Genomic DNA, 13,335 nt, shown 5'->3' on the forward strand with positions numbered 1-13,335 from the left:
CAATCACTGCTCGCCGCGGCAACGATCACTGCTCGCCGCGGCCATGCTCGCCGCGCCCATGGTCGTCGCGCCGACGCTCCCCGCTCCCCGTGCCCACGCTTGACGCGCCGCCGACGTCCACTACTTCACGGCCAACTGTCTCGCCCGCCGTCGAGCCCTAGGTGAGCACGTGCAAAAGACCCTGCCTCCGTCTAATGTTCATAGTAGATTACATAACCTCGTTGCCCGTGATGATATAAATTCTTACCTAGATTTGGTCTGGGTAGCATATGATGATCTTGAGCTTGTGGTTATATTTCTCATGATTGTCATCAAACCATGTGACACATCCATGCCCAAAGCAAACTCTCGTTTGTGTTGATATTTGTGTTGATATGATGGTTGGGCTGGATGTGTCACATGGTTCCATGTATATCATGAACTTTTTTTAGATGATTTCTTATGCTGCAAGTTCAGGATCAAATGAAACGAAACATATCTGAGGCATACAACAGTAGTTCAATACTTTTTTTATTGAGATGACCAATAGTAACAAATTATTGATTATAATTTCACACATATTATTCTTTTTTTTCCTAGGACCGAGCACCGCCACCTAGTTCCCGTCGCCGGCCTCCACCACCGGACCATATAGCAAGGTGAGGCATACAAGAGTAGTCCGCTTTTCGTACCGCATGTTTGTATATCACGTAACCTAGTTAGGCGTCTCCCGTTCGAAATAGATACGGATGGAAATATGCAAAACTTTGCATATGTACGACCGTATCTATTTCGAATTGTCCACGTTTTTTGGACAGCCCGAGGATGCGTAGATGGAGTTAGTTTCCATGTTCTACTCGCATTCGAGACAGAGTATCGGCATCATTTCCCTGTTGTTCTTCCGGATACACAATCTCTCTTCCGGGACGTGTATTTGGAGAACAGCGGCGAAATGCTGCCGAAATTCTGTCCCGGATCGGAGTAGAGCATGGAAATCGACTCAAGCTACACATCTTCGGGTGGGATTAGGACCTATCTTAACCTAGTAGAATGTTTGGACATCGTGTAGATGCAAACATTATCTTGTATATTATATTACTCGTTAATATGATAGAGTATGGACGACTGTGCGTGGATGTACTCCGGTTAGAAACAAGGGGGGAGTTGACCTTGGAATGGATTCAGAAGACCGAGACTTTCTTGGATCGAGCATTTGCAAAGGTTAAAGGAGGCTCATGCACTTGGTGTCCCTGCACCAAATGTGGAAACACGCATCGACAGACACGGGAAGTCATGACACAACATCTTTGCAACATCTTTGCAATGACAGTGTTCCTCCTATGGAGATCGATGGTGATTATATCGACACACGTGATAGCGATGATGAGACATATGATCCGGCTAATCCGGGTGATGATGACTATTTTTAATACATGTAAGAACCGTACTACTTAATTTTTTGTACTATTTTTGTTTATTTTAGTCATTGTACTTACTTTATATACTAATTGTACTATTTTTAATGACATCTACTGATTGATTTACTCATTTTAATTTCAGGAGATTGTTCGGCGATGGCGGGGTGCGGCAGAGGTCTGATGAGGTCACTCACAGACCTATTGGGCGGCAGATCTACCCAGGCAGGTGAGTCCTCCCAGAGGACTCGACGGACAGGCAGGAGAAGTCGGAGGAGTGGAGCGGGTTCGTCGACGTGCGACTGCCGCTGAGGGCTCCGGCACGGCTTCAGGAGGGAGGGCTGGGAGGAGGAGCAGGCGCAGGAGAGGTGCTCCTCTTGTGGAGGAGGAGGCGGAGGTGGCGGAGGAGGAGGAGGAGGAGGAGGATCCCGGTGCTGAGGAGCACGAGCAGGAGCAGGAGCAGGAGGAGGAGGAGGATGGGGTGGACGAGGAGGAGGACTTGGGCGTACCTGCCGTCTGGCAGCGAGGCCCCTCGTGGCTCCCGGATCGTCCGATACCTCTAGAGCACCGACTGGTCCTCTGACCTGACGGGAAAATGTAAGTAAGTTTACAAGATTTCAATATGTTTCCTTTTGATATATTCAAAATCACAATTGACACTAATACTATCTCTCAATAACTTGAGCAGGAACTTTGACATAGTTGTTCCAGGTGTTGCTCACAACCGCATGGCCAATGGCATCCTGGGCCTCCTCTGCAAGCGACACTACCCAGGCACCATGGATATTGCTGGGGTACGTCAGCCAGCCTTTTCGTGGGAGCACTACATCGCCGCACCAGATGGACCAGATGAGGAAGGCAGGGCAATTGACAACAAGGCGCACCGGGTGTTGAATGAATTATGGGTAAGTTCTCATGGAACTACATTTACGAATACATCATATTCATTGCACGAGGTTTTGAAATAATGACTTTGTTCAAATTTTTGTGCAGGATTTCTACAGATGCGAGGAGGGAATGATGCCCAGCGCGATGCAGGTGGCTAGCATAGCTTGTTACAAGCTGGTGGCGGATATGCTTTACGAGTGACTTTGTTCACATTTTTGTGCAGGATTTCTACAAATGCGAGGAGGGAATGATGCCCAGGGCAATGCAGGTGGCTAGCAGAGCTTGTTACAAGCTGGTGGCGGATATGCTTTACGAGGGGCGCATCCAGGCCGTCATCGACTACAAGGCCAGGATCGAAAAAGTGAGGATCTACAAAGGACCTGAGAGAGATATCAGACTTACCCGGGAACAATACTTGCGGGTAAAGATTCAATCTTAAGGAGTTATCAACTATGCTCCATTTGTTCTTCTTAAATGTATTAGATATTGATGATGTGCAGGTGCCTCCGTGGTGGATTGCCAATGATTATCCGTGCTGGGAAATGATAGTGGACCGGTGGTGCTCGCAAGAGTGGGTGGAGATGCACGAGGCTGCTCGACAGTGGTGTTTGCTGATGCCAGGTGCATCGCACCATCAGGGCAACCGTAACCTCAAGGCGTACGCGGCAAGATATGTATGTGAATTAATTTCTTTATTCTAACGCTCAATTCTGCATAATTTCTAATCATCTTCCTTTTTTCGCAGTCGACGTCACATGGTGGCGTGCCTTGCACCCAAGTCCAGGCATACTGTTTGGCCCACAAAGGAAAGGCGACGTCCGATGTCACCTTCAACCCGCAGGATCCGCCCGAAGTATACAGCAACGCAAGCATCCACAGCCGCCTCAGTGGGTACACCTCGATGGCACAAGAAGTTCATGGGCCGGAGTTTGATGCGATCAATGAGCCCATTGATGGAGAAGTCATCATGAGGGCGGGAGGAGGCAAGAAGCATGGACGGTACTGGTTTGGCGACAGCTTAGTCGACACGGCGACTACTCCCACTCTCTCGTAGATTCGAGCCAGGAGTACCAGCTCAAGCCCTACCATACGCCCACGGCCAGACACTACACAGACTCAGATTGAGGCTGTCAAGGTTATTTCTGTTTCATCCGTCGTTCCTCCATTTTTACATATGTTCGCTTTGAATTCTAACCCTGGGATCAAATCCTTTAGGCCCAGATGGAAGCAACCTTCCAAGCACGGCAGGAGGCGGCAGAGGAGAGGTGGAGGGCCGAGCGGGACAACATGCAGCAAAAATTGGATCAAGCTCTAACATTTATGCAAAGCCTGGGCTCGGCGATGGGTGTTTCGCCTCCACAATTCCCTCCGGCCCCACTTGTTCGTCGTGCAAAAACTCCTCCTACCGTAAGTGGTTTTGACTCCTATCGAGTTTCGGAATGTCTTAGTGACTTAGCATTAACCTAGATTTACTTAAAAATAATATCTTATGATACATCTACAATGACTTATAACTTAGGCTAATGCTTGTAGTTTCATTCTTATGTAACTCAATATATATTCGCTTATGTGCAGAATCAGTCGGCGGCATCCAATGATGGGCCAGTGAATCCTGACTTCTCGCCTCCGGTGCAGCAAACTCAGCAGCCTCATCAGTTTGTGTAGCCACCGCCTCAATGTGGCTTGGATTCAGCAGCAGCAGCCAGGTTGGTCGCAGACGCCTACATGGCCGCCCCTGCCGATGTGGCCGCAGCACCCGCCACCGCCGCCGCCACCGTCGGCCCCGTGAAGTGTATGGACTTCATTTCTAGAGACAAGCTTTGCACTTGAACTTGTATGGACGTTGCCGTATGGACTTGTATGGATTTGACTTAAACTTGTGGTTGCCGATGAACGATACTAGAGTTTATTTGTATTTGTGCATTTCTGGATAATATTGAATGCATCCGATGCTTATTTGGATTGCATGCGATGACTATTATGATATATGTGAACTGTTTGTATTATTTGGGGTACCATATACGCAATAAATAAAAAGAAAATACAGGATCAGGGACCTTTGCCGTGTGCAAAAACCATGGCACACGGCAAAGAAACCAATGTTTACCGTGTACCAAAGCCAAGGCACACGGCAAACATTTGAACTTTGTCGTGTGCCACGTCTACAGTCACACGGCAAAGGCGGCCGCCACGTCACTTCCCAGGTTTTATGCTTTTTTTTTGCTGTGGGTCAGCTTTGGCACACGGCAAACGACGCCTTTGCCGACGTCTGAATGCCGTGTGCTCTTTGCCGTGTGCGGCACACGGCAAAGCCTTTGCCGTGTGCATATAGGGCTTTGCCGTGTGCTTTGGCACACGGCAAAGCAGCAGTCTCCCGTAGTGGACCCATTCTCAACGACCAAGCTGCTGTGACATCGACTCGGTCCAGCTCGCCGACCATGCACCACCAACATACCCCTACTACGACTACTCCGCCGTTCGAGACTGACGAGGCCGAACGACACGGGCAGGTGCCACTGTTCCAGCTGCGCTACACCGGCTCATGGACACCGACGAGGCCATGCATGGACGATGCTGACACCCTTATCTACACCACCACCATCATCATGCATGGAGAATGTGAAGCGAAGACTGAAGACGACGACCACGACAGCTTAATCGGAGGTACTCTAGCAAGCTAGACTTGCTGAGATAATTAACCAGGAGCTTCTCGAGGCCTTGGGAACCAGAAGACCACATCACCCAAGTCAAATCTGCCCAACGGCAACACACTATGGAGTGCACGCATATGTATGGGAACTGATATTTGTATTTTTAAAATATAAATAAAGTCTGTGTTCCCTATCTTTTGTTTCTTTTGTGTATTTCTATATACACTGGCACGCCTGCATCTTTATTTCCCATGCAGAGAAAATCTTGGTGAATTTTTCTCCCTAAACAGAGAGATTGCGGAGTGGGCGGGGCGGGTATAGGGGCGGGTAGATCAATCGCTCAAGTGAGAAAAGATAGTTGAAATCGGTGGAAACATTTTGCTTCTTTCAATTTTTTCGGTCTATCTGATTTCATCGACCATCCGGTTCTTACAGATGGGCCACCTGCGTGTGTTTTGTGAGGGGTATGAGTAGATTAGCTTTAGTAACAATTATATTTAATTCTTTCATCTTTTATAGTATAGATAGATAATGACTTCAGGCATCGACTAGCCGCATAGCGGCCCACCACCCCAGCGACGACTAGCCGCGCAGGGGCCACCACCAGTCAAAGCAAAGCATAGCCGACCGGTGATCAAGCAGAAGTCAACATGACCGAGCTGGGCCCACCACTTGCTTGTTGGGCTGACTGCAAAAGTGAATCTAGGCCCAGTCCAACATCGCAAGAGGAGGAGAGGACGGCGGTGCCTTATCCTGTTATCCAACAAACACCATTCATATTCATGGACGAGATTGGTGCGGGGAGTCGGAGCCGACCCGTGCGCCGCCGCTGCCGCCGTCATGGGTTTCCCCACCCCCTTCCTGCAGCTGAAGCCGAAGCTAATTGCGCTGGAGCCTCCGGTCGGAGGATATCCGCGGTCGAGGAGGCACATGCGGCGCCTGCGCTGCGCCCTCAACTCTGAGAATGTGGTTACTTGCAACCTCTCATCTCTCTGCCTAGACTTGCGCTCATCCTGCACATTCTTGCTTGGTTTCAGCCTCCCATGACTGTTTCCATCACTGGAGCCACAGGTTTCATCGGACGCAGATTGGTTCAGAAGCTTCTATTGGGTCTGCTCATCTACCTGCTCACTAGCTTATTTTTTTATATAATTAAGATTAAACCTGCTTGCTCACTAGCTAGCTAGCTGGACAGCATGTACTCCTATATATGTTTTATCACACCCAACGCAGATGATCACAAGGTTTTCGTCTTAACAAGGTCTGCCACCAAGGCCGCATCAGTTTTTCCTGGTAATATAATATAAGCCCTAGCTCAACTGATCAATAAGCCCTGCTAGCGAGCAAGGATCAAGAAATCACATTTTGCATCCATCCTTGTATTACACATCCATTGCAGCTTCCACCTACCCTGGAGTCACAATAGCCGAACAAGGAGATTGGGAGGCATGCGTTAGAGGCTCTTCTGCTGTTGTCAACTTGGCCGGCATGCCCATAAGCACAAGATGGTCACCAGAGGTACGCTCTGCTTTGGTTGGTTCTTCCATCCGCACTAGATATCTTCGCTACGGGTCGATGCATTTCTCTCCCTACAGTCGTGCCGGCTTCTCTTTTGCAGGTTAAACAGGAAATTAAGCGGAGTCGGGTCAATGTTACATCAAAGGTACGTATACCTACAATTCATCAATTTAAAACATGTGCTAGCTGCTGCTTCGTCTGGTCTGGATTATTGGCTCAGCTAGCTATTCGATTAGTATAACTTACCTAGCTAGGTTCCTAATTAATTTTGATTGCTGAAGGTGGTGAAATACATAAACCATGCTGGAAATGCTGATGCTCAACCCTCAGTGTTTGTGAGTGCGACAGCCATTGGCTACTATGGTACATAATTCATGAACTAGTCTCCTGATCTTGCTGAGCTAGCATCCACCGGTTTAATCTGTAGTTGAAAGTCGAAACAGGAACACATGCACTGATCAATTTCGATCTACTGCATGCATGTATGCTGTAGGTACCAGCGAAATCCATAGCTTTGATGAATCAAGTCCATCCGGCAATGACTACCTAGCAGAGGTTAGGTTCATCAGTTGCAGCTTGCACTGCCTGCTTTCGAACACTACTCGAGCAGTCCAGCACCGTCACGTTTTTCCAAAAAAAAAAAAGATCATTGCTCACCATTCACGATGCATCGATCATTTTCCATCTCCATGCATCTTACAACAATCTGGGCCATGCCCGACAACATGGGTAAAAAGCGCAGGTGTGCAGGGAATGGGAGGCCACAGCACGTCAAGTAAACCAGCAGGATGTTAGACTTGTGCTTCTCCGGATTGGGGTTGTTCTTGGCAAGGACGGTGGTGCTCTAGGTCGGTGGATTTCATTCATTTCATTTTATTTTGATCATTTGTCTTCTCTTTTCTTCCCCACACCCCCGCGCCCTTGTTCAAGGATCCTTCCGATTTTGAGCCACATTGTTCACCTAACTCATCCGTCCATCTGCAGCAAAGATGATCCCTCTTTTTATGATGTTTGCCGGTGGTCCTCTTGGTACGGGACGCCAATGGTTATTTCTCTTTCACTTCTATTATATATATGTTGGCATCCTAGTTAAATCCTCTTGAGCGTTAGTTATTCAAATTTGGCATATTAATTGTATCTCTGTGTCTGTGTTGTACTCCCTACTATATCTATTGACTTAATGTCATATATCTTCACTAAATTTGTCGCCAGGTTTTCTTGGATTCATATAGACGACCTGGTGAACCTCATCTACGAATCTCTAATTAACCCTTCGTACAAAGGTGATCTCACTTCCACTACTGCACATTCTTTGATCTCCTTGTTTTACATGAATTCAATTGCACATTGGATCAACTCCAGTAGTATATTGGTGATATGATTTGCCATGCTAGAAGCCATGCATGCACCCTATTGCACCATGAAAACAGCTTTATTTATTGGATGAATAGCTATTTTCATTTAGGCTACTCCTAGTGACACATTACATGACACGAACATTAGTTTGTTGACATGGTGTTGACGCCTTTTTAGGGCCAACACACGAATGTGCTAGATCGCGTAGCGCGAGGAGAAGCTCCTTGCAGCACCTCTTGCGAAGATCCGTCGAACGCTCGCCCGGGAGGGACCCGTCAGGGCATGCGCACGACGTTTTGCCCTAGGCTCGGCAGGCCAGCTAGGGCGCCCCCTCACGCCATAGAGACGAGAGACGAACAGCACATAGGGTTGGAAAAGATTAGGGCAAAAAGAGTAAAAAAGATAAAAACGTTTGATAGATTCGATTGGATACTCTCAATCAGCCGTGACCCTTTATATTTATAGGGTGGGGTGGACTTATCCCGCAAGGAATCCTATTACATATCTAAATCTACAAAAAGTTCTAGTTGTACTCAGATTCCAGTTAGACCTGTTTGACCGGTCAGACCCACCGGTCAGACCGGTCGGCGCTTTGCCGGATCTGAAATAGGTCCGACCGGTCGGACCACTTATGGGCACCGGTCAGACCGGTCTACCAATTTTGGTCGTCAACATACGCCCCCCCTGTTTTTTGGTAATGTTTGCATGCCAAAAAACAAGCCACTGGACCAAAATTGTCTCAGGACGATGATAAACATACATCGGCCATTTTTATTCTAAGGACGATAAATTCTATCAGCCGCATCTTGCTTCTTCTTCAAACTGATGACGAAACAACTTGCTTAGGCCTCCATACCTGCTTCATGGTCGTCGACCTTGCTAGTACAACCTCCGCTTGCTGTTCCATGGACTCCTTCTTGCGCATCCGTTGCAGCCTCCTCTTTTGGGTGTGAGATAAGCCTGAGGGACACCACCTCGGTTGTGTATACTTAGAGCCTTGTTTGCTATTATTCTCACACTGTTTAGCACATGCACCGATCTTGGCTAAATTACCATTAGCAGTAATCGATCGTTGTGATGAACCATACTTTGAATATGAAATAGGATATTGTATACCATATGGTTGCATGTGCATCATGTTATAATCCAAAGGCGTATAATAACAAGGATTCGGCCAAAACCATGGAGCAATCGGTCCTGAGTATGGCATAGCAGCACAATTACCTTGAGATGGACGAGGATCCAATTGCTCGCGAGATCTTGATGATGCCTTCTCATCTTTAGCTTCGTTTGGCCATCTCCTTTGCTTCTAGGTGGCTCCCATCTTCTCATATTTGGCCAGGAGCTCCTTAAAGCTTGGCCTTATCCAATTCTTGGTCTTGGAAGAATTCCTAGATTCATTGGATGCACCGGTCAGACCGGTCTTGGCGCCGGTCAGACTGGTCGTACCGGTCAGACCGGTCGGGACACCGATTAGACCGGTTCCATCAGAACCAGTCGCTTTGAGGTCATCTTGCCCCCCAATCGAAGTTGGTTTTTGTTCAGCTATATTATTTGAAACATATTCAACATCTGGGCAATTTGTTCAATAGAACTAGCCGATGTTTCTTCAACGATCGGCTTTTCTATCCTTTGTGTTAAATCTGAATTTTTACTTAACCTCCCATCTTTTTTGACACGATAGACTTGTTTAGTCACCTTATGTGACTTTTTCTGCACAGACCGATTTTTATGATTGAAAAGGTCATTGCTGGTAGGTGGTGACTTTTTAATTGCCTGTACCTTATATGTAATATAATCTGAACAAAAATATCTAGGAGAAAATGGCATATACGAATTATAAGATCCTGGAAGATAAGAATAATGCATATTAAAACAAAATTCCCATGGCACATGTAAAGATGATCCATATGATGGAAACGGCATTGACATTTGAGGATTACTCAATTGTCGATTCCGATCATAGAATTTTTGTTTTGGAACAGATTTGGCTTGCTTGGAAGTTTTAGACTGACTAGCATCATTATTTTGTTTTTTGGATTTAGTCGGAAGCTCTACAAGAATGGGCTTCGGCTTTTCCTTTTGATGTTTTCTACGGCTTTTGGCTTCAACAGTTTTCCAAACGCCAATCTCTGATTTTTTAGGTTTAACCATCTTAGGTTTTGCTTTGTTCTGCAAAACTCTAGATGAGCCAGTTAGACCGGCCTTAAGACCGGTCAGACCGGTTGCGGCGTAACCAGCACATTTGCTTTTGTTTTGTTGCCCCCCAAACGTTGAAGAACTAGATACAATCTCTATGTTCTCACCATGGGGTTTCAGGTTAACAACTTCAGCTTAAAACGACCGAATTGTATCTTGACCAGCAACATCATAAGCTGGCAAATCTTTGCAAGAATTATTAGTCGGCTTCTCAACAACCGACTTTTCAGGAACAAAAATTGGATCTTCACTCTTCTTTTTATTAATCAGATCATCCACAAAACTAAGCAAATCAGTTATGAACCTAGCCGTGGACTTACAATGCTTTGGTAGATCAAACATCCTATACTCGTTGATGGCAAACATCTTCATCATGATGACACCTTGCTCCGTTACCCGATAACAGTGAGTATGCATATTTATGTCGATGCCCTTGCGTAGGTCTTCTGGTAATCCTTCAAGCACTATCATGTCACTGAAGTTTGAAAGATCGGCCATGATAGCCAGATTCATTCCCCAGCGGAGTCGCCAAAAATATGTTGACGCCTTTTTAGGGCCGACACACGAATGTGCTAGATCGCGCAGCGCGAGGAGAAGCTCCTTGCAGCACCTCCTGCGAAGATCCATCGAACGCTCGCCCGGGAGGGACCCCGTCAGGGCATGCGCACGGCAGTTTGCCCTAGGCTCGGCAGGCCAGCTAGGGCGCCCCCTCACGCCATAGAGACGAGAGACGAACAGCATATAGGGTTAGAAAATATTAGGGCAAAAAGAGTAAAAAAGATAAAAGTGTTTGATAGATTTGATTGGATACTCTCAATCGGCCGTGACCCTTTATATTTATAGGGTGGGGTGGACTTATCCCGCAAGGAATCCTATTACATATCTAAATCTACAAAAAGTCCTAGTTGTACTCGGATTCCAGTTAGACCTGTCGACCGGTCAGATCGGTCGGCGCTTTGCCGGATCCGAAATAGGTCCGACCGGTCGGACCACTTATGGGCACCGGTGTAACGTCCCGCCTCCCCGAGGCCGGGCCCGCTTACATCTGGCAGCTTTATAGGACATAGACTACCCTCACAGACCAACTCATGTCTTTTCTGCACACTTTGTCCTCACTCGTGCGCACCCAGAAAGAACTTCTCGGTCGGTCACCCATCCCCAAATTGCTCCAGGCCAAGCACGCTTAACCTCGGAGTTCTTTGGAGATCGGCTTCCGGAAAATAAGTTGCAACTTGTTGATATGAGTATTCTAATCAATTCTATTAACCCCTGGGTCGGGATGTCACATACTCACCCCATTAAGAGACCAACGTCCTCGTCGGTCAATCCCAAGCCAGGAACGTCCTCTCTTGGCCACGTCCCGTACGTCCAGTGCCAACGGCCCATGTGCGACGTTCGTGCGTCCAGTGCCAATGGTCCCTGTGCGACGTCCGTGCGTCCAGTGCCAACGGCGCATCCCAGATGCCCACGCACTGACCCGCCACGCGCCCGTCCACATAGCCCGTGCACTTACGCCCGTACGTGCCCGTGAAACCGCGAGAGTTGGCTCTGATACCATTCTGTAACGATCCGGCCCGGAATAACGGCTAAGATCCACTCTACCGCGGAGAAGACCACACCTGCTAATTAACCTTCTTACATTTTCGTCCTCGCTTCGCGCAAAAGGTTGCAACCGGAGTTATTCTGCTTCCCTGGGCCTGGTATTTAAGCTGGTCTGGACTAAACTCAACTTCCAGTACGAGACTAAATTTGCGCCGCTACAGTAGCTCCGAATTTGGCCCGGCCCATCTGGCCCATGGGCTGTTACAACCGGTCAGACCGGTCTGCTAATTTTGATCGTCAACACATGGTAGTAAGTCTCGTACAAGATACTGCTTGGGCATGATTGTTGGGGATTTCCCTCCTACAAACAGAGAAAGGGGAAAAAAGGAGGGATCAAGGCACAAAGTAGGAGAAAGTGAGGAGTGTTCATATAAAGTCCCCTCCGAGCGGGAGAGAGAGAAAGGGGGAGAGAGAGCCTTTCGTTGAATCCATCATTGGGAGGATGTACTGTGCTCCATTTTAATATAATACATATTCCCTTTCGAAAAAAAGTGTTCCTGCACATCAATGGAATGCTTTCTGTGTATATTACAACTATATATATATATATATATATATATATATATATATATATATATATATATATATATATATATATTGAGAGTAGCCTTTGTTAATCAGGTGTAATCAACGGAACGGCACCGAACCCTGTGCGTTTGTCGGAGCTGTGCCAACAGCTGGGGCGAGTCGTCGGGCGGCCCTCGTGGTTGCCAGTTCCGGAATTCGCGCTTAAAGCGGTTCTTGGTGAAGGGGCTTCTGTGGTAATTAATATAAACTCGATCACCATCCCTCGTACATACTGCTACATGCATGTATCTATCCAATACCTAGCATTTCTTCTAGTGAAGTAAATTTGATCGGCGCAGGTGTTGGAAGGACAAAAGGTTCTCCCGGTGAAGGCCAAGGATCTGGGCTTCTCCTACAGATACCCCTATGTGGAAGACGCTCTCAAGGCCATTGCCCAAGACATACCAACTCGTCTGACTACAAGAAAGTAGCTAGGGCCTTTGCCACCACATACATGCACTGAGCTTGGCTATATCCTAAGTGCCACACATGCAACAAGATCCAGGCCTTGGGCGGTTTGCATATGTTGTATAATACCTGAATTTGGTCATGGGTAACATGAAACCTGCTATGTTTTTTCTTTTATAAAGCACCAGTGGAGATGTAGGCACGTATTTAATTGTCCTTCCATCAAGCAATGATGTTATTTATTTTTCTTTTAAAAAATAATACACGTCTTTCTTTTTCTTTTATAAAACAATAATATCAATTATTATTCTTCCAAAACAAATAATGATGCAAATTATGGGTGAATGTATGTGCAGAGGAAAGTAAAGTGTGTGCCAAAAGAAATACGCGGGTACAAGATGTGAGTATAGAAAATTACCAGTGCAAAAGGTATTAGCATTTTAGTGGAATCACTTTCCTTTTATAAAAAATGGGTCACCACACCCCTTCCGTCAAACCTCTGGATCTAAGAAGTGGGACTAGAGGTTCGATGGGTCTGATCTTGGCAAGACAGGAGGTCGAGAGCCTATATAGATTTTATTATGCATGCCAATCAAAATGCAAGATAAAACTAAATTGATCTCAGCCACAAATATAATATAACCATATAAAGGTCCCAACAATTACATGCATGCCAATAAAAAAATGAAATAAAATAATGCATATTAAATTGATCTCAGCCACAACACATATTAAATTGATCTCAGCCACAA

The 13,335-nt window shown here is 46.7% G+C and overlaps 1 protein-coding gene across 2 annotated transcripts; it reads left to right on the forward strand.

The window, feature by feature from the left end:
* The first annotated feature begins 5,670 nt into the window (after positions 1-5,670).
* LOC120657744 (epimerase family protein SDR39U1 homolog, chloroplastic-like) lies at positions 5,671-12,821 on the forward strand. Of its 2 annotated transcripts, XM_039936169.1 has the most exons (12): positions 5,671-5,899; positions 5,971-6,043; positions 6,167-6,226; positions 6,333-6,451; positions 6,552-6,596; positions 6,733-6,814; positions 6,945-7,006; positions 7,194-7,299; positions 7,436-7,496; positions 7,664-7,734; positions 12,230-12,369; positions 12,475-12,821. In XM_039936169.1, the coding sequence occupies exons 1-12, from the start codon at positions 5,774-5,776 to the stop codon at positions 12,604-12,606; spliced, it is 1,077 nt and encodes a 358-aa protein (XP_039792103.1). In that variant the 5' UTR covers positions 5,671-5,773; the 3' UTR covers positions 12,607-12,821. The 2 variants fall into 2 exon arrangements, with proteins under 2 accessions (XP_039792103.1, XP_039792104.1); XM_039936170.1 differs by lacking the exon at positions 12,230-12,369.
* Positions 12,822-13,335: the final 514 nt, after the last annotated feature.

The sequence above is a fragment of the Panicum virgatum genome, chromosome 1N, assembly GCF_016808335.1.
Source record: "Panicum virgatum strain AP13 chromosome 1N, P.virgatum_v5, whole genome shotgun sequence".
Taxonomy (NCBI): Eukaryota; Viridiplantae; Streptophyta; class Magnoliopsida; order Poales; family Poaceae; genus Panicum; species Panicum virgatum.

Coding starts and splice junctions, on each gene's coding strand:
- LOC120657744 (XM_039936169.1), top strand. CDS start 5,774: ATGGGTTTCCCCACCCCCTTCCTGCAGCTGAAGCCGAAGCTAATTGCG. Junction 6,227..6,332: donor GGCCGCATCAGTTTTTCCTG/GTAATATAATAT, acceptor CATCCATTGCAG/CTTCCACCTACCCTGGAGTC. Junction 6,452..6,551: donor GCACAAGATGGTCACCAGAG/GTACGCTCTGCT, acceptor TCTCTTTTGCAG/GTTAAACAGGAAATTAAGCG.